Consider the following 25,580-nt stretch of genomic DNA (forward strand, 5'->3'; position numbering starts at 1 on the left):
GAATAATTAATTTTTTTTTTACGTTAACCTTTTTAAGTTAATACACTGCACATTTTTAATAAATGCATTAACAAGTATATGAGAGGTAAGACATAATCTGCTATTGCTTTTTTTCGTGATTTAAAAAAATTGTTTTTAGATGAATTTTTTTTAGAGGCGCCACTTGCAATCTTGCCCAGGGGCGCCGGTAGTGCTTAAACCGGCACTGGATAAACTTGATGGTATCTGCAAAGTTTCAAACTGAAAAAGCAATATTATTTCAAAAGACGGACAATCTCATCAACCTGAAAAGGAAAACACTTGTTTCAAAGTAAAGTTGAATGAAGTTGCATTCAAACATTTTACTTTTAACAGAATAGTGTCTCTCAAACCGCTTTTCAACTTTCAAATGAATGAAGATAATTATAATTTCGAGTGTTTTTTGATCTTTTCATCAACATTTTTCGAGTTAGGTATACATTTCAAAAGATGATGTTTAAGATTTTACCGAAATACTTTTCTTTCAAAAACGTCATCAAAATTCCTTTGCTTGATTGTTCAAGGGTTATGCGGCAAGCCGCATTTGATTACTAGTTTCATCTTAAAGAAGTCCTCATCATTAAGGTACTTGAGAATATACTTATACCTATCTTTTGATTTTCTACTCCATCATTATATTCTTCTTAATCCTTGTCTTTGAAGTCAGAGATAAAATTAATGCATTTATCATGATTCACGACTACTCTGTATCTGTACAATGTTCAACCTGAGTTAAGATTGCTCATTTTGCAATGTGGCATTTAATTAATTCTGGCTGTTCAATTGTTCTTCTTTTTTCTTTCTTAATTTCGTTCAACCCTTTCTAAGTTTATCTAATTTATTTCTGGAATACAGGGCGTATACGTACTATTTTTTTTTTTTGTCTTTTTATTTATTTTGCCAAAGCTTATGCTTTTATTCTACTTTCTTGCATCCTATTAAATATTTCAATTGAAAAAGACATTAACATGAAGATCTTACTTTACTTTTTTGTTTTATTTTTATTCTTTATCATCATCGCACACACAGGTCCCTGCAAGACATCATTGAGAATTTAAAAATTAAAAACAATCCATTCTCGCGTGACACTCAAAGGATTATCACTCAGCTGGAGACTGAACTTTTAAACTTTCAGGTAAAAATACGAACGAAATATATGAAAAAGATAAATGGAAACTGCATTATGTTAAATTTTTCCCTCTCTAAGTTCTACCTTAGTTATGCTGCACAAACACACTCTTCTCTTAAATGCTTCAATAATATTTTGTAGAGAGAAAATTATATTTATATTTATATTTAACTTTATGCTCACTTTTTTTTATATATTTTTTTTTTTAATTGAAAGTACAAAGTAGAAGGGCGAACTTAAGAAAAAAAAAAAAACATCAACTTTCTCAAACACTATAAAGCGCGCTATTTATTATTGTTTTCATTTTTCTCATTCATTCATTGTATACATATGACAGCGGGAATTGCAAAGGACCTCTTCTTCTTCTTCAACGTCGTCTTCTTTATCTGTGCCGCATGATGGTAGCAGGCCTCTTGGGAAGGGGTCAAAACAAGAAGAATATTCAAAAGTGCAAAGCAAACGTCGTCTACTGCTGGATGATAAAAAACTAAAAAATCCAGAACAAGAACAAGACCAAAACGTAAACGAAAATGAAGAAGGACAAGAACAAACTTTTCCGGACTTGGATTTTATCGCGTAAGTATTTCGCAAAGAAAATATGAATTCTCTGATTTAACTTTACTTAACCCTTCGGACGCAAGGAAGGCAGCAGCAAGCTGAGTATCGTATATTTAGGCTCCTGCTCTCGGTCTAGGCGGTTAGGGAACAGAAGTAAAAAAAAAAAAAAAATATGTTATAAAAAATCATGGTCGACCACCAATGGACAAAAGACAAAAAAAAAAAATCAGCTTATTGCAAAAGTTATTGTTTGACTTTTTCTTTTTAGTAAGGCGAACTTTTTTTTAGAAAAAAATTGTATGAGCAGTCGATTTCAAAAACGGAATGAAAAGAGAAGAAATTTTCACTTTGGTGCCTTTTGAAAAAAAAAAAAAAAAAAACTATTTTCTATGTATGTCTAGAGTTTTCGCTTTCTCTCAATATCACAACATTCTTCTCCCTATACCTATAAATATACTGATTATTATTATAATTTAAAGTTTAGCAAAAGTTTTTTTGCACAAAGTTAGGGAAATAGTTTTGATTATCTTTTACTCACAGTTGGCATAGAAAAAAGACGAAGAAAAAAATCACTGTGTTGGGTTTATTTATGTTGATTGTACGTACTGATATTTTTGTTAATTTTGCACAAGAAAATATATGAATTTTTTTTGCAACGCAATGGATAATGGCTTACCTGTAAAAAAAAGAAAAAATATTTAATATCAAGGAAAAAGAAATATTTATTAAATTTTTGAGTTTATACAAACAAATGCGAAAAATTAATTTTTATAATTTGTTTAAAACACAAATTAAAAACTTTTAGAAAATTCAACAAAAATATAACAACTTAACAACTTGTTTATATAAACTTGCATTTTGAAGTAAATTCGCAAGAACTTGGATTAAATAAAATCACATTGGTAAGTCCATATTTTGTCGTATCGTTGTCAAATATTTTTACATAAACTGCGATTTTTTAGAGGATTTTATGCAAATAAAAATAATATGATAGAATATGCGGTCTTTCAAGAAATTCTTAATTTCACTTCAAAAACTGAAGCTTTAAGCCATTTGATGGAACGAAAATTAATTTTATTTAAATTGAACACAAACTCTTATTCCCTCCTTTTTCTTCTTCGTAAACAGTCACATAAGGTTTTATGAAATACTTAAATCCTTAAGAAGTTTTGTCTCATCAAATTACTTTAAGTTATAAGTAGTTATTCTTTTTTTTTGTTTTACAAGTGTTTTAAATTCTAAAATTAAGGATTACCGGTACTTGCTATAAGACTAAAATGGAAAAGTTTGTTTTTCTCTAAATGGCTCTAAATATTTTAATAACAAAAAAAAGTATTTTTATTGCACATTCAGTCCTACATTTGAAGTAATTCAAAAAAATTGTAACCACTAAAAACCGTACCTGTTAACCGTTTTCTGACTTTCTCCAAAACCATTTTACCGATTTTAAGGACATTTAAAAATGTTTTAGTAAATTAAATGCAAAAACTAAGAAACATTTTCAAAAGTATTATACATACGTAATTTAGGACTTTTTTAAAAAATTTAATTTTTTTCTGAAAAATAATTATTTTTTTCAAAACGAAAAATTGAATTTTCTTAAATTTTATTTAAATATATGAACACATTATGAATATAAATATATTCTCAGAACAATAACGAAGAAAAAAAATAACAAAAATAATAAAAAATTATTATTTTTGAAAGTTTTGACATGTAAAAAATTATTTTTTTAAACGACTATAGATACCTACAAGAAATTATTTCTTATAAAATTAACGACGCCACAAGTCTCAACAAGTATTGAGTACTACTTGTAGGTGTATCTATTACATTTTTTAAATGCCTTTTAGAATTTCTTCACTTTAAATTACCTCTAAGCAACGTCACTTAAATTCTTATCCATAATCGAATTCCCAATTGCACTTAACTAAACGCAAAAACAAATTCAAATCTGTCCAAAATCTATCACTCACTGCTTAAGTATACCATTTCTATCACTAACGATACTGAAAAAATACTAAAAAATCGAATTTATTACACCATGCAAATTGCAAATATGGATGCTGAAAAGGGCTCACATCAGTTCCTTTACAAAAATGATCTAGCCTTGCAGCTTCCTTTCAAAATAATATATCAGCTCCATTTGAATATTGAGGCATTAGTATGGATTTTCAAAAACACTTTCTTGCACCCTATAAGTACCCAGAATTATACTTAAAGATGCAACATCCAACAAATCTTTAAGATTAAATCACCTACATCAGCAATTAATATTTGCTTCAAGCTCGCAGATTAACAAAATCAAAAGATATTTTTTTAAATATTATTCCTTTGTTTAATGGTTTCTGACTTTGGTTTGTTGTTAACTTTTTGAATTTAATTGAAATTTTAATAGAAATTACAACTCTGTGATAACTAAGAAACACATTATCATCATCAAAGACCTCAATTATATACATTTTCTTCAATAGTGTGCTAAAGTTATTTTTAATTGGGTTTCTCTACATTCAACTTTTTTTAGCAAAAAAAAAAAAACAAAACAAAAATGAAAACAAAAACTAGAAAAACAAAATCAATTCAAAGTAAAAAACCTTTGACATAACTTTTAATTTTTTCGTCGTTTCCTTTTCTTTTTTCGTTTCTATTTATAGTGACAAACTTCAACCAAAACTTTGTAAACAACATTGCAACAGACTTAGCTCATCATCGACCCATGCAACTACAACTCCAGCCGGAGCACTAAGCACAATTTCAAAAGAATCGCAAACAAACTTAAAGAGTCCCACTCAAATGTTTTGCCATTTAGAAAAGGAAAAGTTACTGGTAAGTAACCATCCACCATCTTGGTTATTTTAAAAACATTACATAACCAAAAACTGCAAACAAACAAACCAATCTAATTTGAATATACTATAGCTCATGCAAGAATTTCGAACATCAGAAATGCAAAGCATCCAGGGAGATCTTAATGAACTTCATGTATTCATCAAAGAACAATTGAATGCTATTTACCACAGCATCACACGAGACTTTAGCAATCCAAATTCAATGTACTTTTCTAACGAGCCAAGTCGTCGAAGACGACTACAACAACAACTTGCTGACAAAAACAAACGAAAAAGTCGACAAAAGATTTTTTCTACCTTGCAACACCATCAACCGGAAAAAACAAAAACTAAAGGACTATCGTCGCCGCCACTATTATTATCATCATCACCATCGTTGACAGCACCGACATCATCATCATCATCAAACCAACAACGACTACGAATGTATGAAGGAGCAATCCCATTCAAATCGTCCAAGTCGAAGCTAACGTCCATTCTGCCAAGACATTACAAAAAATCATCATCATCGCCCATTCGAACTGATGACAACGGAAATGCAAACAACACCAAATCAATGATGAAGCAGAAGTCATCATCAAGTTCACTATCGACAGCAGGAGCAGGAGCGTTAACGGATGCAAAGAAGCAAGACCGTAACATTAGTGACGTTGACAAGACGGATAAAGCAGTTTGTGGTAGTGAGAAAAAATCAAAGGACTCCTACCAGCAGCTTTATGGCCATCAAGAGGAACACCTCCGTGCTCGTTGTAGATTCGCACCAGAAACGCCCTTTTATAGTGATGGTGGCAAAAGAAATCATCATTTCTCAAATGTCGATTGTGGGTGTCGAGGTTTTTTCCCACTCAGTACTCACGGTACTCAAATGGACGACGATGGAAAAGTTCAGAGAATAATGGCTGCGAAGGCTACCACCACCATCAGGACATCAACAACTAAGAGCGATATTAATTCAACAAAGGAGACCCCTCGTCATCATGGTCCAGCAGTGATGACCCACCATCATCAACGCCATCAACAACAACCAGCGACAACGACGACAGGAATAGCTCAAGAACGAATTCAGTTAATATCTTCATCGTTACCAGCATCAAAAACAGCAGCAGCAAAACCATCATCATACATTACGACAAGGACAATAACAGATGATACATCAGTGAGTCCTGATACCGTGACGAATGCAGCTGTCAAAACCATCATAAAGGATGCTTACGCGACTACTGTCACTGCTGTTACCGCTGCTGCTACCGCCATCGCCATACCAAGACCAGAAACAGCAGGACACTCAAATGGCATTAGGGAGCAACCATTGCCATCGCACCAAATCCGCAATAGTTGGCAACGTGTTAACCTCAAAAATCCCACTGGCTGTCAGATGAAAAAACAAATTTGCGGTCCTGATGGATACGAGCTCACAATCAACAACAACAATGACAACCGCAGCAACTATCCCGAGATTCACGATTGCCAAAAATACCGGGCCAACAGCAGCATCAATCCGTCGTTTTGTGGATTGTGTTGGACTAAAATGCATGAAGTTGGCGCTGATAATGGTGCAACTGCTTTTGCTTTTGCCGCTACTGCATCCGACAAATACGACGACGACGACGAAAATGTCGACAGTGAAAACGACAACGATGATGTGGGTTATAGAGATGATGTTGGTACTGGTTCTGGTGCTGATGGTGATGGTCCTATTAATTGGAAGGAAGAAAACGAGTCGTCGTCGTCGCTAGCCATTGAGGAGGGGGATTTCACATGTCATCATCCCAAAAAGCAGCGACAGCGGCATCAGCAGCAATGGCGATGGCGGCGACGGAAACAACCAACAAAGCTGCTGCATTGCTGTGTTGCTGCACAATCAGCGTTTCAAACAGATTTGGAAGAGTTTAAGGAATTTCTGGGTAAGCGAGAGAGAGGCTGTTTTATATTATTTCTTTTTTTTTGTGTTCATTCGTCCTCATTCTCAATATTACGGAGATAATGGTAGTGCCCAAGGGGTTCGTTAGTGATGCACATTGCACATGCAGAATATCAACAACGACGATTAAGATGACGTCGCGGCGAGACGACACGATGACTATATGACGACTACAAGGACGAAAACGAAAACGACAAAAACGCGATGAAATAGCATGACAATAAATTTTTTGAGAAAATTATTTATTAAGTTTGTTTAGCACTTTGTTCTATAAACTCACTCGAAGTCTTGTTTTTTAGGAGTTTTCCTGGTATCTTGGTTTTAAAAATGAATACAACCCAAAGCTCTTCATGTTTATGTTGAATCGGGCTTTTCTTTTGGAACTAACTTATTTGTTGGTTTTAACTCATGGTTTTGATGTCCAAGTATAATGTAGTGAACCATATTGTATTGTCTCTTAAATCTTCAACTTTTGTTTTAGGTTGAATTTTCGAAGACACGTTTCTTGATACAAAAATATGCCATATGCATGTATAGGTTAATCTCAGGAGGCTCATCCACTTTCAATGAGTAACTTGACGCACTAACAAGTGCGTTTTCTTTGGTGGCACCCATGAAATGAATGAAGGAGTTCATCGAAATTAGGTAAACTAGCGGAAACTAGCGCCACCTATATATATATTTTTTTAAGTTGTCCTCTGATGATAACGGATGTGTGACGTCACATGAAACTGATTATGAGGCATGTGAATGAATTAGACGAGGAATTTATTTAAGGGTCGTTATTCTGCATTCCATAATTCTGTACGACACAAAATTCTGTACATGTGAACATAATTCTATATTCCATTATTTTTCCTCTCTATTATCCTGTATTTTTCAAAATACTGTAAATTCTGGAAAACAATTCCAATTAATACAAGTTCCGATTTATTATTTTGAATTTTTTAAAACAAAAAGGGTTTTATCAAATTCATTTTTGAGGAACAAAATAATTTTATATAGGTACTTTTTCAGGTAGGTAACCCAGAAAACATTCCGTTTTAAAAATGACTTCCTTTGTCGTTTACGTTTTTAATACATTTATATTTAATGTTCTTGTATTTAAAAAAAGAAGACGAGTATTTAATTTCAATTCTTACCTAGACAAAGTTAGTGAATTTCGGCCATTCCAAAGTAACGGAGAAGACATATTGACCTTGTTTCCAGTTGTTCTCGTTGAGAAAGCAATCTATTTTCTTGAAACTTGGTAGGTCTTAAGGGCTCATGATAAAGTTTCACGAAAAAACTAATTAAACGTAGCCAAATTATTCACAGGTAACGGAGAAAACGCGTACAATTCTTCTCCGTTACCGTCTTTGTCTGTTAATAATTTAGCTATTTTGAGTTAGTTTTTCTTGAAACTTCTAGAACTTTAACTTTATCATAAGACACACCAAGTTTTAAGAAAAAATATTGCTTCTTCACCGAGATAAACTGAATAATAAGCGTGAAAATGCCCTAAAAATGCAAATGGAATTGCCGATTTGTACTTTTGTGGTGTAAATGTTGTACTTTTTTTAATTTTGGGACAGTTTTAAATGAAGTTTCGTTCATTTGACTAGTTTTTTCTTTGTAATTTGTAGGCAATGATGATGAACACACACCACACACATTTAAATTCTTTGTCAAAAATCTGTTCGGTTTCTTAAAACGTTCTTGGTTAAACAAAGTTATGGCTTTACTTACTTTTAAAACTTACTGTATTGCGCAATAAAAAGAGGTGGGCTGCGTATATTTAGCTTAGAAAATGATGTATATTAAATTTGAAAAATGCTCTTTAAATATGTATATGTACTTCAAAAATGTACTTCAAAAATGTACTTCTTCTTTTCCTTATTTTCTTGTTTATTAAAAATCAATTTATGTAGTTTTTTAATGTAATTTATATGTTTCATTATTTATTTATTTTATTATTTATTTGACAAAATTTGAGCTTGCTTTTCTTTTTTTTTTTAAGAGACGAGAGAAATCAATCCAATTGTTTATTCAAATCCTGTTTGACTGTATTTCAGTTCTTAATTGATTTGCAATTTAAAATTTAACTAGAGTCTATTCTACGAGTATATTGACAATTTTCAATTAACGATTTGCAATATGTAAATATTGGTAAAAGTTCTCACATACGCAATGTGTTAGTACAAGTCTATACCAATCAACGAATAAATAACAAGGAAAATAATGTGTAACATTTTCATCAACTATTCAACTAAATATATCAAACAAACAATTTTATTTATTTTGTATACATATACACGAAATCAAGCACATTTAGGTTATATTTTTAAATATACATTACATATTTTTAGATTTTTTTTTTTTATTTCTTGGCATCAAAATGGACTATTTTCATCACTTTATTTTATTGCAACACCTTTGTTTGTTATTTCAGCCAAATAATCAAAGCTTTTTGCAAAAACACAAACTTTAAAACTAATCAATATAAAATATTTTTTGCTAAGTATTGATCCTCTATGTATCTTTACCTATTTCTGCCAATTATGAAACTCTATTTTTGAGTTTCAATGTGATTGTGGTATGATGGAGATACAAAATTAGAGCCCTCTTGCATTCTAAAAACTCTTCTCTCTAACCCTCTTGAAATTTTCTATTTGCCAAATTTATTTGGCCCAATTAAAGTGTGGCCAATTTAAAAGCGCAGTGCATACACGGCTAAATATTTGGTGTACAAGCTACATGTTGTGTGTAGGTATATTCTTTTTCATAACACCGAGCCATCCATATACAACAGTTCAAGCCCTTGAAAAAGGACCGCTGCTGATTGAAATAGAACAGCGTTTTATTAATTGGCTAAAATACTATTCTACTGCTATAAAACCATATCCACCATACAACACACATTCACATAAACGAGGGTGTACGGACTATTTTGAGATTGCTTTTTGCAATTTTATTACATGAAATTGGCCAAAATTCTTTTTACAAAAAAATAGGGGAAAAAAGAATGGAAATGTATTTGCGAAGGAAGAAGAGGTTCTCCACTTTACATTTTATTAGCAAATACTCCCTGCACATTTGGCCGAAAGCACCGAAAACAATATGCAGTTTAGTGCAGAAGACATTAGCACTTGATAGTAATAGAACGTTAGATCGGTGTGTAAGCGAGAGATATAGCAAAGGAGCGAATCCATATTGTTTGTTAACTACATCGACAAAAACAGTGGGAGAAAATAAATTTGATTCAGGGTGGAAAAATATTAAACAAACTTTTTTTTTAACTTTTCGAAAGTTTTTTTACTCTTATTCTGCCGCCCGCCATTTAGGAGTCACCATTTTTAATAAAAAAAAAGTTGGCAGCATTTTCGTGTTCTCAAATATCTTTGAGTTGAGCAAATTTAGTAACTGTAAAGAAATGGCTGCGCAAATTATTTTGACGCCAAATAGCATAAAAAGCACCACTGTGTGGCGCTGTAATGGTTACATCGAGGTGTTTATACTATCTTTATTAAATTAACTCTTTTGTAAGTTAAATTCATTCTTTTGCAAACCAAATTCACCCTTTTGCAAATCAAATTCATCTTTTTGCAAATCAAATTCACCTCATGAAAATGAAATGCTGCACTATTTCAACATTTACATTTTTTTTAAGCTGAATCCTATTGCTTAATCGATTCCAATCAAACAAATGAATTTTAACTTAGCATTCAAATTTTTTGTTTTATTCCAATTCTGAAGCTATTTTGTCCCACTATATGACAATAGTGCAGTAACGCGATGGGTGGTATTGCATTGTATAGTGAGTGTATCGAAGCTTTCAATTCAATGATTGATATTTACGGGCATCAACAAGAATAGTATTCTTTGCTAAAGCAGTAGCAAAGCAGCAATAGAGTAATAGCTATTGGCAGTATACCTATAATAGTCCTCGTTGAAACGTTCGAATTTCAGTCTGTTCTTGATGGTTCGTTCTTCAATGAGAGAGAAAAGCTTCAACTACCACCTTTTGAAAATGGAATTCAACTTTTTAATTTAAAAACATCCCCATTCCATTTTCGTCCTCTCTCTCTGATTTTTTGTATAGAAGGATGAAAAGGGAGGCAATGCTCCATTGAATTGCTTTCTTACGGTTCAACTGGCCCCTATATTCAATTCTTCTTCTACATACGAGTAGATGAGCTAAGCTTGCACAAGAAAATGTACATGTTTTTTGTTTTTATGTCGATCGAATTGAAGTGATTAGGTTGGAGGATATAACTGGCATACCTATTGGATGCCGAAAAATTTATTTGTACCGTCGATAATACCGCTTCTACCATTCTAAGACCGTTAAAATTACTTATGGAAACTTTTTGGAAACGTTTTTGAAATACATAGGTCCGTGTGTCGCACTTATATTTTCAAACCGCGCCAATTTGTTCTACTTATGCAGAGATGGAAAAAGACTAAATTCATTCGCATACATAGAAAACATACTTATAAAGGATGTTGTGTATCCTTGTTATTTATATGTATTTGTATATGTATCGAGAAGGAGAGCGATATTTTTCGCCGTTTTCATCGCAATAAAGGCGATAATTTATTAGTTTATTATGGCTTGAATGTTTGGAACGCTTTTGTAGTATGTGCGCTGGCTGTATAATGCAAGATGAATGTGTTCTCCTTTCGTTTAAATGGTGCAGTAGCCAAACTTATGGTGATTGCACAAGCATAAAGATATATACACTTACAAATATAATATAGATATCAGAGCTATGTATGAAGGTAACGTATAGAAATGTAAATTGTTATAAAAGTCTTATGACTTGATTTAGGCAGATTTATGATGTTCGGCGAGTTTTTGTAAGATTCTTTTTCGCGTACGTGATTGGTGTGATTAAGTGTTTTTTTGCTTCTTCTTTTTTATCTTCAATAAGAAGTATAGATTTTGTAGAATAATTTAGAATTGATTTAAAAAATTTAATGTAGCACAAAGTTGAAATAGTCTTCAATTTCAATATTGAGCAAAAAAAAAAACAAAAAAACAAGAGGTAAATTATCATGAGCAGTTAGATATAATTTATTCACTTTATTTTGTTTTATTAAACTTAAATATCGAGCTAAGAGAATTAAAATATTCGGCAGCGGGTCAAAATTGTGTCTTCGAAAATCTGTTTTTAAGAAGTCTGCTTTTTTTCTATTCAGTCTATCAAAATTCTGATTTTTAAAATTCTGCTTTTCAAAGTTCTGCCAAAATATATTTATACAAAAAAAATCTGCTTATTCTGTTTTTTTTTTTTCAGCATGTGCGCTCACACCCATAAACCGTTGAAAACTAATTAGAAACGATTTTGGATGATACAAAATATTTACAGTCTTTTTCAATTTTTTGAACATTCATTTTTATTTGATAAATTAATAAATGTTTTATTATTTCTCGAAAATATTTAACATTGGCTCAGAATTTTGAAAAATAGAATTTCGAAAACCAATATTTTGAAAGCTGAATTTTGACCTTAACCCCCAACATTCTAATAAATGTTTTATTATTTCTCGAAAATATTTAACATTGGCTCAGAATTTTGAAAACCAATATTTTGAAAGCTGAATTTTGACCTTAACCCCCAACATTCTACTCCGGTTAAACGATACACCTTTCATCGAAAATTTTGAATGACAAAAAAATATTTAAAAAATACTTGGTGGTGAAATTTTATACATGGAGTCTATAAAAAAAAATATAACGTATACGCCTCAGTGACCAATAAATCGTTTGGTTGAATAGAATATATAAATAGAATAGAATAGAAACTTAGCCTCATTGAAACCACATACCCATAGTCATCTATTCAGATTCTATGAAAAGGAAACTCAATCATAAGTACCAATTGGATTTCTAATAAATGACACGACTAACAATATCAAAAACCTTTCAACAAAATACCTTTTTGTTTATTTAATTTCACCCAGTTTGTTTTAACCATTTCAAAGGCAAATAAAATATAATCAAAAATCACCCATAAATAAAAAAAAATTCCCTATATGCAATTTCACTAATACAATAAATCGATTTTCAATATTTTCCACACCACAAGTCTGGCCAATAAAGTCACGTTTTTATGAATGTATACCTACATTGTATAATGGTAAAACGTATATATGGCTGACAATGTGCCATAAAAGTCAAATGGCTGTTCCACTTAACTCGTTCCTATAAAACAAGCCGTTTTTAAGCGCGTTCATATTCAAATGAACCCGCGTCCGTTTAAACACTTTACCACAATAAAATAGAGTGCTATAATTTGTGTCCTAGAGGGTGATTCATATAAATTCAAATAGAATTATGGCAACATAAAAAAACATACATACACATTTACACACACACACATATACTCTTTTAAGTGAATTCATTTTAATGTCACTAATGATTTGTCAAGAGCAGGGCCTGACTGACGTCCTGTGTTTGCCTGTTTTGGCTGTTTGTTTACATGTATACCTACTTATTATCGTCAAGAAAAAGAGGAAACCTTACCGGAAAAGAAGGGAAACGATTTCGTTGCCAATTCTTTTCTCGCTCATTTTAGGTTATTTACTTGTTTTTTTTATTTTTTATTATTTGCTATTGCTTTACACCAACACCAAAACAAGAATAAAAACAACAACATCAAGAACGTCTATGTCTACGTCTATGTCGACACTCGACAACGACAACTCTAAAATGAAAACGGGTATGTTTTTACATTTTTCATCCATTAAATTGTATGAACCTGATCGCTTAGATGGAAAAGACTGTTGGCGACAACGACCAAAACGAAAACTATTGCCAGTGTCCGGCATTTTGAACTGTTTTTAAAAACGACGACGACGACCCAATCCAACCGAACCAAAACCTCGACTCGACTCGACTTGACTCTACTACCGGATTTTCTTTCTCAGAAAACAAACCAAATGAAAAAAATAAAAATAAAACGACCTGCAAAAGCCAATTCGAGTGTAAATGGTCAAAGTGAAATGAAATATACGACTGTTGCCGAACGTATAATTAGGCAAAGAAGTACTCATGTGCCACTTGAACTTCCGTTAAGGGTTTGAGTTAAAAGGGGGAATGCTTCGTTCGTTCTTATTGCCAAGCACGAACTTCACAGTACACACGGTGCAATTTTCAGCGGTTGTGTCACGCAATCTTTTGCTAGGACATAGATCATTTGAAGAAGGACAAACAGTAGTTAAGTGGTTCTCGGAGTGAGGGAATTGAAGGGGAGGGGTTGTAATATTATGATGGAGTTGATTCAACATCTGCAGCTTATTATTAACTCACAACACAGTTCGCTGGTCGTGACAAATTTTGCATTTTGTAAGGAAAACAAACAAAAAAAAAACTAAAGGATTCCTTTTGTGTGGAAGGCAACTCTGCATTCCAATCACATTATTCACATTAGTCAAATAGTTTGGCATGGAAAAGAGAATCGTTAAGGATATTTGTCAAAATCAACTATTTTATATGAAAGATGGCAAGCGTTTTGTCAAAACTATGTTTTTGAAAGTCTGTCTTGTGGTAGCGGGGGTGTTGGAGATATCATGTATTCACAAGAGAGAGGTCTATGCATGTTCGTAAACGGTTTTTTTTTTTCGAAAAAAAAAAAATGAAAATAAAGCTCATGTTACTGTGCTTGTTTAAGAAAATTGAAGATAGGTATAACTTTTCATAAGTGACGGAGTGAACATTTGAAAAAATTAAAAGAAAAGAGGGCACGAAGTTTTTATATTTGTCTGCGTGTGATATTAATTTGAGTGAGTGACAAGTTGTTTAGATTAGGACTTGTTTAAAAGTATGAAAAGAAACAGAGAGAAGATATTTCAAAAGTGTTATCTGCCGTGAGTTTTAACATGAATGTAAAACAAAAGAGTACTTTGGTGAGAATTTCGGGTTTTGATTATTTAAAATGACAGAAAAGTGCTTTAACTCTTCTAAACTCCAAGCAGATGCAGACAAATTTAAGCTTATCCTTCTTGAAATTTTACCTTCATCCACACATTCATGTTTTTAACTTCTATATGTACAATATTGTGTTTTAATTTAAGTTAAAAGAAAACTGTTTTAAACCCTGGTAAAAAAAAAATGGCCAAGTACAAAGTGAAAACTTAAAAGAAACTCTTTTTAATTCCCTCAGAAAGTAAAAAAGAAATTAAAAAAGAGGTTATTATCTTAAAGAGAAAAATATCAATGCCCGCATATATTGCCGGATTACTAAAAATCTTTAGAAAAATTGTTCATCAGGCAACTCTCAATTTGAATAAAAGTTATAATAGTTGCTATTATGTTTATCTTACATTTTAGTACCTATTCCAACTGCAAATACTTCAACTCTTACAAAAGTTATTATGTTTTAAAGTTTTTAAGTTTTTAAAGTTTACGATGACTTTGGGGCAGGAACAGGAAAAAGTCTCAAATATGTCTCTTCTATGTACATATGTATTAAAACAGAATTTCTAAAAGTGCAACTTTTTTATGCTACTTTAAGAGCTTCTACTATTGATAACTTCTCAAATAAATAAATTTAGTCAAATTGTGATCTTCTATGTTCAAACGCAATCCGATAGAAATGAAAATAGTTCTAGCAATTTCAAGCATTGAATTGTTATGTTTGATTCTTAACTCGAGTTTTAAGTTTAGTTTAAAAAAAAAAAAAGTTACGTATACACCACAGTGACTTCATTAATTGCTTCTTATTCTGATCCATCAAAGTAGGGAACTTTATTAAATACTAATTTTAACGGTAAATTGATGATAAAAACCAACAAAATAGTAGTAAGGTTAAGTGCAATACGTAACTTGATGCGACTTATGAATGTCTTTTAGCAAAAAAAGTTAAATCTTTTCTGTTTTAAATATATCCATTTCGAAGATTTTATAGAATGGAAAATAATTTTTTTTATCTTTTTTTAATTTGTGTTTTGAGCATTTAAAAGTAAATATATTTATTTGAAATGTTCAACCAAAAATTTAGCAAATAATCAGCATTTGCTAAAACTCAAATTTTTATTTAACTTTACTATGTTTTCTTACTTAGTACTAAAATATTTAATTTTTTATTCCAGATGAGATTGCATTGTCAACACCTCGAAGAAAATGAAGCAAACAAAAAATGTTTTTTGGATTATTTTTTAAAAATCCATGTTTTAAATTCAAGTTTGCATATTTATTTAAATATTTATGTATGTATGTTATTTTATATTATTTTAGTTAATTTTATTAATAAATAAATTTGATATTTGTTGATTGGAGTCAAATGATTTACTAAATTATTTTTTTTTAGCTATCAGAATAAATAAATAGGTAATTTTTTGTCATTTGTCATTTTTTGTCATTTGTCATTTATACTCGTAAATAATTTAACTCTTATAATTACTACTTTTAGCACAGAATTCTTTTATTTTTAGTTAGTTTCTTTTTTGAGTAAAAATAGCTTCAATTCACATAGTAACATGACAGTCCCAACATTTAATTACAAATTATTTGCAACATATTATATCAAAAGGTCAAACCATCACGAAAATGTAAAGCAAATATTGCATCTATACAACATACTTCATATGTATAGAGTTTATTATAAATGTTCATACACTATGTTCATATTTGTTATTTTCGCATGTTCTATATGAATGAATATTTTTTGATTGATGGTGACGCATGTCCCTGGGGGTAAAAGCAATTTTCTTAATCAAGGCTAAGTATTCATGTTACAAGTTGCAACAACATTAAACTATTATATCTATGTAAGAAGGAGACTATATTTATTGGTGCAAGGATGACATGAGTCATTTTTATTATTGATTTAAAAAAATAGAGCTTTTATGAAAAAATAGACGATTTTAAATTCTATTAACACATATATTTAATAGAAAATTCAAGTAAATTCAAAAATTAAAACACTAAAATATCATAACTTTGAGTTACAATACTAATTACTCTACTAACAAAATTAGCAAACAAACTGAGTACCTATATAATCAGTAATTTGTACCTATTTAACATAGTAATTTACATTTTCGTTTTTTTTATCAACACAAGCTCGCACCATATTTAAGCTTTACCAACCGGAAAAGAGGCAAAAATTAAATAATTACTTCCCCATCTAACTTATCACATTAATTTCTCATAAAATCGCTTGAGCATGAAAAGAAATTGTATGACCAAGCTTGCAAGCAACCATATTGGTGTAATTATAAAATATCAATAAACTACCTAATTATACATCCTTATTTCCTACAAATTCAAAAAAAAACTTACTTTCACACCCTAGTTTCGTACATAACTAACAAGAAGACTAAAGTATAGTTGAGGGAGAAAAAAGAGGTGTAGGTGTACGTACGACGACAAGAACGACGACAACATCACCAACTTTATGCCTTCTATCTACCTCTACATAGTACCTTCTACCTACTATCGTTTACAAACAAAATGTCAAGAGAGATATTTGCATGGCCATTAATTTTTAATTAAAAACTTGAAAATCACTTCAGGATAAGGAAGATAGGTCTGCTGTGTACCTGCTTACAAGTACATATACCGACACCGGTACTGGTACCCTTGCTATACTTCAGAACACAGCCCTTTTTAAAGAGGATATAATATCTTGGGCTGTATAAGATAATAAAAACATCAATATTAAGTACCGGCAGACATGTTGGCAAAATATATGTATTCATTGGTGCCGCAGTGATGCTTAACCATTTTCAAAACTTCTCTTCTTTCCCTCTTTGTAAAGAGTGGGTTGGTTGGACTTGTGTTCAAGATGAAAATACTCTCAAGATTGACTATAAAAAAAAAAGAGAAGAAGCAAAAGAGGGAACCTTATTTTCTTAATTCAATATTGATTGGCAGGAATTTCTCATTAGTTTGACATTTGTTGTAGATTCGAAGTGAAAGTTGAAGTTAAGTTTAATCAAGATAAATAAAAGATAGTAATAATTTCACATTTCTTTGGAATTGATTGACTTTTACTTATTAATTTTAACAGAAACATAAGGTTCTCGAAATAGAAGAGAATATTTTTGTAATGTGTCTGTTTAAAAAGCTTTTAAAGCTTGATTATTTCATCAATTAAATATTTGTTAAAATCACTTCACTTCAATATCTGGAAATAATACTAAGTACTCAAAAGGGAAGTTCAGAAGACACATTAATCCTTTTTTTTTTGGCATATGTTTGTTGCTTCGTAAAATAAGACATTTTTCTTTAAATGCAAAACAAAATTCACTAGTGAAAGGGTAGCAGCCAGAATAAAATTCATTTCAAAGTGTTAAAATAAAACAAAACAAACTTTTTTAATTTAACACATTCAACCAAATCTATGTTTTACAAGAAATATTTCAAATTCAAAAATAATTGTTATTAAACATAATCTAAAGAAAATGGCAATTACCATATTGAATCGACATGAAATTATTGAAATTGTTGTTGCATTGCAACATCATTGCGATAAAAACAGCCATACCATAGTGTAAACCCTTGGTCAAATAACACTTCAAGAAAGTCTAAAAAGTTAAAAAAAATTATAAAAGAATGAAAAGTATGTAGGCTTGCTTTTCTGGCAGCTGTTCAAATGAAAAAAAAAAACACTAAAAAAATGTATTTTGAACAAAAAAGTAGGATTTTTTACACACATTTAATTTTTCCTAACACTCCCTTCTGTACAAAAAAAATGTCGAATGTTATCTGTAAAAAATGACCAAGTACTCTGCAAGTACTCAAATGCATATGCATACGTCAGATTTTATGTTTATATTATTATATGTTGTGTCCAGTGCTATTTTTAAAACACAAACAAGTACTCGAAAATCCTAATCAAATGCTAAACCACAATGAAAACACAAATTTTTTAACCAAAATAAGTGATGTAGAAAATTGAGTTAAGGGCTAAAAAATACATATGATTTGAATTGAGACCCTAACTTCACATCCATAAATAACATGTTTTTTTTTTTAATAATAATTTTATTTTCCTCATGTGATATGGTTAAAAATGACACAACGTTTTTGATTGCGATATTGATAAATCTAGAATTCCGAGACCTCACAGCACAATATTTAAAAATTTAAGTGTAAAACTACTTGCAATTGATAATCACAGAGGGCCTTACTAATAATCAAATTTAAAGCTCGCTTTAATTTTTACCTTAATTCCACATATTTCACAATACCAAAAACCAATTTAATAGTCAGGTTAAAGGCTAACTCTAGGTTAAATTTTATAGTTGAGTTTCCCAACTATAAATTTTAATCGAGCATTAGCCGTTAACTTGACTATTAAATTGGTTTTTGGTATTGTGAAATATGTAGAATTAAGGTAAAAATTAAAGTCAGCTTTATATTTGATTATTGGTAGGGCCCAGAGTGTTTAACAAAATTTATTTTAATAATAAGTTAAAATAAATTAACACTTGTAATGACCATGTGGCGTATGAGTAACATTTTTTTATAAAAACATGTAAATTATGGAACATTATTATAAGAGAAGAACAAAAACGATTTTTGCAAATATAAAAGGTATACAAATCCGACAGCAGACAAATTTTACAAAATTTGATATATCCCCGTTAGTACCTAGTTAGGATATTTCCTAATTTTTTCCTCAAAAATGCGTGATTTTGTTTGTTCTGTTATTGTAATATTTTACTTGAATAGCGGCTAATTTTGTATACACCATCTTCATTCAAAACATACATTTTCACAAAATTTTATCAAAATCCAACTAGCCTAAGAAAAATTTTGTTCTTTATTCTTAAAGTCATTTTAGGGCTACGTTTCAAAAATGGTTATCCTCTTCTTCAGGCTTTTAAATAAAAGTGTTAAATAATAAATTAATATATGAAGGATACAATTAAAATTAAAATGAATTTAAGTCTACAGTAAAAAAGTTGTTTTAAATATAAGAAAAGAAAACCTTTTGTTTTGCATTATATATTTCAGTATTTTTGAGGTTATGTAAAATAAACTACCAAAGTAAGAATTGTAAATCTTTTAGATATCTACATTTTTTACATAAAACTTCAGTTCGATAAGAGGGGATCTTTTCCCTCCAATCGATTTTTCCTCTTATCTTATAACATTCTTACCAAAATTCCTCAATGAGTCAAAAAAGTTCATTTTAACTCTCAGGCTAGAAGAGTGTTTTTGAACATCCTTAAAAGAAAAAAAAAACCTTAAACCTAAGATAAATAAATGATTCCTAACATTGATCCTTCCTATAAATGCAAAATGTATACGGAATTTCATAAAAGTAACAAAATGCTGTACCTATTGGTACTTGTTCAACATCTTCCCATAGCTCTCAAAATATAGTTAATTGTATTAAAATATACCAAATATTTTAAACGTTCACCAATTTGGTTTTTTTTTTTCTCTTATCTTCTGTTTTATGTAGATACTTTACATTACTAGTAGCATTTTATAGCCATCATATTAGCAACCATAAACACAACCAAAATGAAAACAAAAGAAAAACAAATTGAAGTATCTAACCTAACTTGTCAAACACATTGTAATATCCCATTTAGAACTAACAAAAACAACAACAAAAATGTCTCCTTCAAAACGAACACAAATCTAACAAAACTTCCCTCATCCTCATCCTCATCTCAACTCTCAAACCAACAGCCTCAATTGTGTGGTTTAAAGAACATTAAAACTCTTCTACTTTCCTTCGAAGATTTCCGCATCGTGGTTGCACTTCACCGCCAAAGGAGACCGCCCACTCTAGCAATCTTTGAGGTTAAATCGACATCTCAATCGCATTGTCTACCCTGGGTATCTGTACATTTATATAGTCATCGTAGTCGATGGATTTTTTCCCATCATCCAAAAGAGAACAAAGATGAAGATGGAGCCCCCGTTTATAGTCCTGTTATATAGGTACAACAACACTGAGCGCAAAGAGGGTCTCTATATCACATGTGTGTATTTGTGTAGGAAAAAAAAGGACCCATAAGATCATCCTTATTTCTCGTCTTTTACCATCAACCATAAGCAAAGATAAGAGGGTGGTGGAGTAAAAATCACAAAATTGAAGAAAAAGAAGCAACAGCAGGGAAAGTTAAAGTGTGTTTTTTTTTTTTTAATTTTAATTCGTTAAGGAAAAAAGCACTTCCTGTCATGTCGCCCGTATATTTTCCTCATCTCAAAAAAAGTGGCTTTTTGTAGACATTTTTCCTGGCTCTCATTCTGTCATTCTCTTTTGGCTACCACGACGGTGTACTCTCAGTCAAGGATAAAAGTCATACGCATGCGTCACTTTGAGCTAATTATGTAAAATAGATAGTGCACACATGAAGGTGGTTGGTATTCTCAATTTTTTTTTTTGTAGCCCACACATCCTCTCCTCTTCCCTTCATACATTTTATCACATTTCCTTGACTTGAGGAAAAGACCTAATGGGGTACATTCCAACGCCTGGTTAGAGATTTGAATGGTTGGATGGCTTGCATGCCGTCTCTGGACTATGCCTCCTGCTGAAGCCGATCCGATGGTTGTACGGCGCGCGTTAGTTTGTTTCTTTTGCTGTGACAATGGCAGAGAAAATAGCTTTCGTTGGACCAGCCACGCCGCCTGAGCTGTTGCCATTGCAGCCGCCGTAAGGGGTTTCAATTCTTTGAAATTTACAACTTTTTTTTCATTTTATTTTGTTGATGTTCCCCTTGGAGTGGACAATAGAATAGTGTAGTTTTTCCGTCATTGTTGTCGTCGCCAACGTTCGTTCAAATATGCTTTTCTGCGTTATCCTGGTTGGACGACACATTGTTTTTGTTGTTTTTTCTAGCAATCAGCAAGAATGAATCTGTTATTTCTTTTGCATGTCACACAGAGAACAGAAAACACAGATGCACACCAAGCACCAGGCACCAAAGCAAGGCACAAGGCAAGGCACCATGAAGTATTAGACAGCATCAGGCATAGGCGCAGCAGCATACCACCACCCCATCACAGTGGGGCAGTTGTACAGAAAAAAATAACCAAAAAAAATATACAAAAAAATACAAAAATAAAAGAGAATCAAACGATAACATCTATCGGAAATATTTCAATGCCTGTGGCATTTAGATATTCTCCTCTGATGCGATTGTTTACTCAATGTGATTATGTGTGTGTTTGCAGATGAGAATGATGATGAAGAAAAACATGGGATTTTTTTGTTTTTGTTCTTTGTTTGTGTTATCCTGCTGAGAGCGAGTCGAGCTAACGGCTTCGGTGCGGGTGCTTTCTATTTTTGCTGCTGCTATACTTTGTACAGAGTTACCATTGAAGAAGAAGAGAATACGTAGTGTAGAAGGTAATTGTTTTTGCACGAATTTCATTTAGAAAAGGGGTGTGACGAAAGTTCTAATTATAACAAAGTGGTCGCTTCTAATAAAATGAAATTGGATTTGCAATGGGTTGCCAACAAAAGATTTTATTATGATAACCACAGGAGGATTTTTACCTTTTCTTTTTCATTTCTTTCTTCTGGTTTTGGTTTTTTTTTTTTTGTATTTTTATTTGAGATGAGAAATTAGGTGGAAATTGTTGCCAAACAGTTTTGCTCTCGAAAAAGTTTCATTCTATATTCGAACAACAAAAAAATATACATACGAGTATATGCAGAAAAGTTAAAGTGGGTCAGTAAGGTTATATAGCATCCAGAGGTGAAAAAAGTGGGTGTTTACACTTTAAAAGTTATTTCTGCAGTCTGGTTTATTATGGTGACCCTATCTAATACCATCCGAAATCATACATATATTCGTACTTACATATTAGAAGGAAAAATAATCCTCTTATATATTCTAACAAATATGAGGGTGCTGACTCTTTTGGCAGATATCCCTTGAGGATTTTTAATCGGAGTAGGTATTGCTTTAGTTTTTTTTAGAAAATCCTCCACATAAATCTTGTGTCAAAACAGAAGGCTTTTGAAAACTATTAGTCTTGGCATACCACAGAAGGGACTATTTGCCGTTTGTTAGAATTAACTTTATGGTAATTAAGTACCTAACTTTAATGATTGGTTATAGGAATGATTTAAAGGATGGAGAGTTCATCTGTTAAAGATTGAGTTGTTATTTTTGTTTTTTGTTTGTCTTTCAACAAAAGTTAATAATGGTTTTTTATTAATTTAAAATGAATTGAAGGAAGATAAAGTTATTCTGCGGAAAATGTAACCTAAAGACTCTTTTTATTGCATTGGAATTGCGATGTTCAAGAGAATCTCTGCGTACCCCGTCAATAAGGCAATGAAATGCAACATCAACTAAGAAGAGAACAAGAGAAATAGGCCTAAAATCTACTGATACAAGAAAAACCAAAAACTCAAAATAGAACAATGCAAAACCGTTAGGCTTTCGGCGCTTTCTCTCGATATTGAAGTTCCCCACGGAATAAGGGAAAAAATTTTTGAAGCAAATTTAGATCACAATCACTCACAGAGAATGATCAAAAGGTTCTAAGTACAAAACAAACTTGCCGCTGGACTCGCGTTTTTGTCCAGTTGTTTAAAAAATCTTGAGTTAATTATGATGTTATTCAGAGTCTGACCTTAAATATTTATTAATGTATGTTGGAAGTATGTATGTAAGTATAGCACTAAATATGTAGGTATTTGAAATTTGAAGTTATTGATTTTTTCAATGATAACATAATGTACTGCATAGATATGTACATTTTTACTTTCTGTATAGTGTCAAAAAAAAAATCGAGGTTTTAATCAAAATCAACATTACTATGATGGAGAAGTCCGAAAAAGTAGATCTCATAATTCCGTCCATCCGAATTTCGAAAGTTGTTTTTTATTTTATATCTCGCTTAGAAAGTGTATCAGTGTACAATATTTTTAGTTCTTGTTCTTGTTGTTAGTTCTTCAAGAAAACGGCTCAAACGATTTTGATTTAATTTTACTGACGTAATATTCAATACAATTGCAATATACTTGCAATAACAAAAAAAAATGTTTCATTGAACAATTTTTTTTTACTAACTTCCAAAAAGGAGGAGGTATTCAATTCGTCCATATTTGTTTTTATGTTTGTTACTTCATAACTTTGGACTAAGTGAACCAATTTTGATAATTCTTTTTGCTGATGCCTGCAGTGTGGTCCCATTTAAATTTCGTCCAGTTATGGCTATAGAAACTATGAGAAAAACCATTAAACCCGTTTTGATCCATGTACGTCGGTTTTGTTTTTTTGATAAAAATTATTATTATTTAATTTTAATTTGTTGATTTGTTGTTGATTTAATGATGTTTTATAATTAAAAAAAAAACACTTTAAACTAACGTTGTTCTAGTTTGATTTTAAAATTATCGTCTGCAACGCAAAGTCATTCCGGAAAATAGTTAAATCAAAGTGGTTTTTGTTGATTATAAGTCGTTTTTTTCAAACAACAAAAAAATAAGCAATTGTGTTACACTCGTTTTAAATTGAAAGCTAAGGTAAACGTGCTACACGAATCATTACCTTTTCGGAACTTATTAAGAATTTACTCTTTCTGTTAAACACGCCCTTTCACACAATATAACAACTTAATGGAGTTTTTAAGTTCTTGATTCCTATTTCAATTCTAAAAAAAAAATGAGATTGTTTTTAAAAAATTTAACAAAAAGAATTAGTCGAAATAAATGATACGATTCATTTCTTCTTTATATTGATAAGTAAAGAAGAATGTGCACAATGATTTTGATCCAATTTTTCATCAGTTCTTTTTGCTACATTTGATACTTGATGAACAAGTTCTATCATTTTCTATAATTAAAACAATCAAAGTAAATTGATTTGATCACCCATCTATTTAGATCTTTTGTTGAATTTATTTACAAATATAAAACTAAACTTCTTTGAATAATTGACAGTCAAATTTCGATTAAGTTCACACAACTCAACATACAAGGTCTATGGACTGCATTAAAATGATTGAAATATTCTGTTATCATGTTTCGAATCGTACTCATTATTGAGAACGGTTGAGAAAGGTCGTTGGTCTACATAAATTTTATTGATAAAAGGCTTAAATACTTTTTTTTCCTTGAAACTATTGATCCCTACTATATTAACCAGCAATGTCTACATCCAATCATATAATAAAATCTTAATAATAGTTCGATTTTAAAATAGTGCGGCTATATTTAAAAAAAAAAATGCCATGTTTATTTCTCCAATGAATCTTGCTTATTAATACTAATACCTTAGAGTATCTATAACAAAAACTATAATCATTGAAATGCGTTATCTATATCTGCGATTAGCGCCAATCAATAAATAAATGAAACCGATACACGAACGAACAATCGTCCCTATAGACTTTATAGTCTATATTGCCGTGATTATTGTTATTTGATCAATCATTTCATTTAACAACACAATAGACAAGCAGAAAATTGTGCTACGGTTGTGAATTGTGGTCTATCGAGAGTAGAGAGGGCTTGCGTTAACATTCCACCAAGCAGCCGCAGATGTCCTGATATTCCAATTCAATCCACAATCCTCACAATAAAATAGATATCCTCTATAAATAGCGGCGGCATTCGTTCGTAACATAATATACAAACAAACACACATTCATATTAGATTGAAAACTTTGGCTTTTTCATGTTCTGCCAGACCGCTCTCTCAACTGAAACATGCTGAACCGCCCGCCCGCTATCGCCGCCGCCGCCACTACCACCGCCAACATTGCTAAAAGAACAGATAGACAAACAACTTTGTTGTTCAAAATTGCATGATAAAAGTAGTCCTTAGAATTTAAACGATGTGCTTTTGTGTGTCGGTTAAAATATTGGGACATGAGTTCCGCCTCCTTCTTGTATTTTTCTATAAAATTTATAGATTTGACATATGTGTGTCATGTCCTTTTTCTAAATTTTGAGAGTGTGCTCTGATTTTTTGTTGTTGCTGCATGAAATTATAGAGGATTTTCTTCTTTATTTGTGAAAAAGAAAATAACATACTGAGTAAACGTACGAGAGTACATATTTTAGATATTTTGAGGGCATAATTGTTGGTATCTTATATGTTGTTATCTTTTACAAATACTCTTGTGTGTAACTTAAAAAGGAAGCTATAATTTGAAATAATTCATGATAGCGTGCTTGCTTCAGGGTAG

General features: G+C 31.3%; 1 protein-coding gene across 3 annotated transcripts in view; it reads left to right on the plus strand.

Moving 5' to 3' along the window:
- LOC129912225 (uncharacterized) overlaps window positions 1–15,701 on the plus strand; it is a 49,953-nt gene extending 34,252 nt beyond the window's left edge. The window contains exons 5-9 of one of the 3 annotated variants that reach the window (XM_055990369.1): window positions 1,048–1,153; window positions 1,485–1,723; window positions 4,360–4,531; window positions 4,625–6,458; window positions 15,551–15,701. In XM_055990369.1, coding sequence (XP_055846344.1) covers window positions 1,048–1,153; window positions 1,485–1,723; window positions 4,360–4,531; window positions 4,625–6,458; window positions 15,551–15,585 — 2,386 coding nt within the window. In that variant the 3' untranslated portion in view covers window positions 15,586–15,701. The remainder of the gene's footprint in view (window positions 1–1,047; window positions 1,154–1,484; window positions 1,724–4,359; window positions 4,532–4,624; window positions 6,459–15,550) is intronic. The other 2 variants (XM_055990372.1, XM_055990370.1) reach the window with 2 other exon arrangements.
- Window positions 15,702–25,580: the final 9,879 nt, after the last annotated feature.

This window comes from Episyrphus balteatus, chromosome 2 (assembly GCF_945859705.1).
Source record: "Episyrphus balteatus chromosome 2, idEpiBalt1.1, whole genome shotgun sequence".
Classification (NCBI taxonomy): Eukaryota; Metazoa; Arthropoda; class Insecta; order Diptera; family Syrphidae; genus Episyrphus; species Episyrphus balteatus.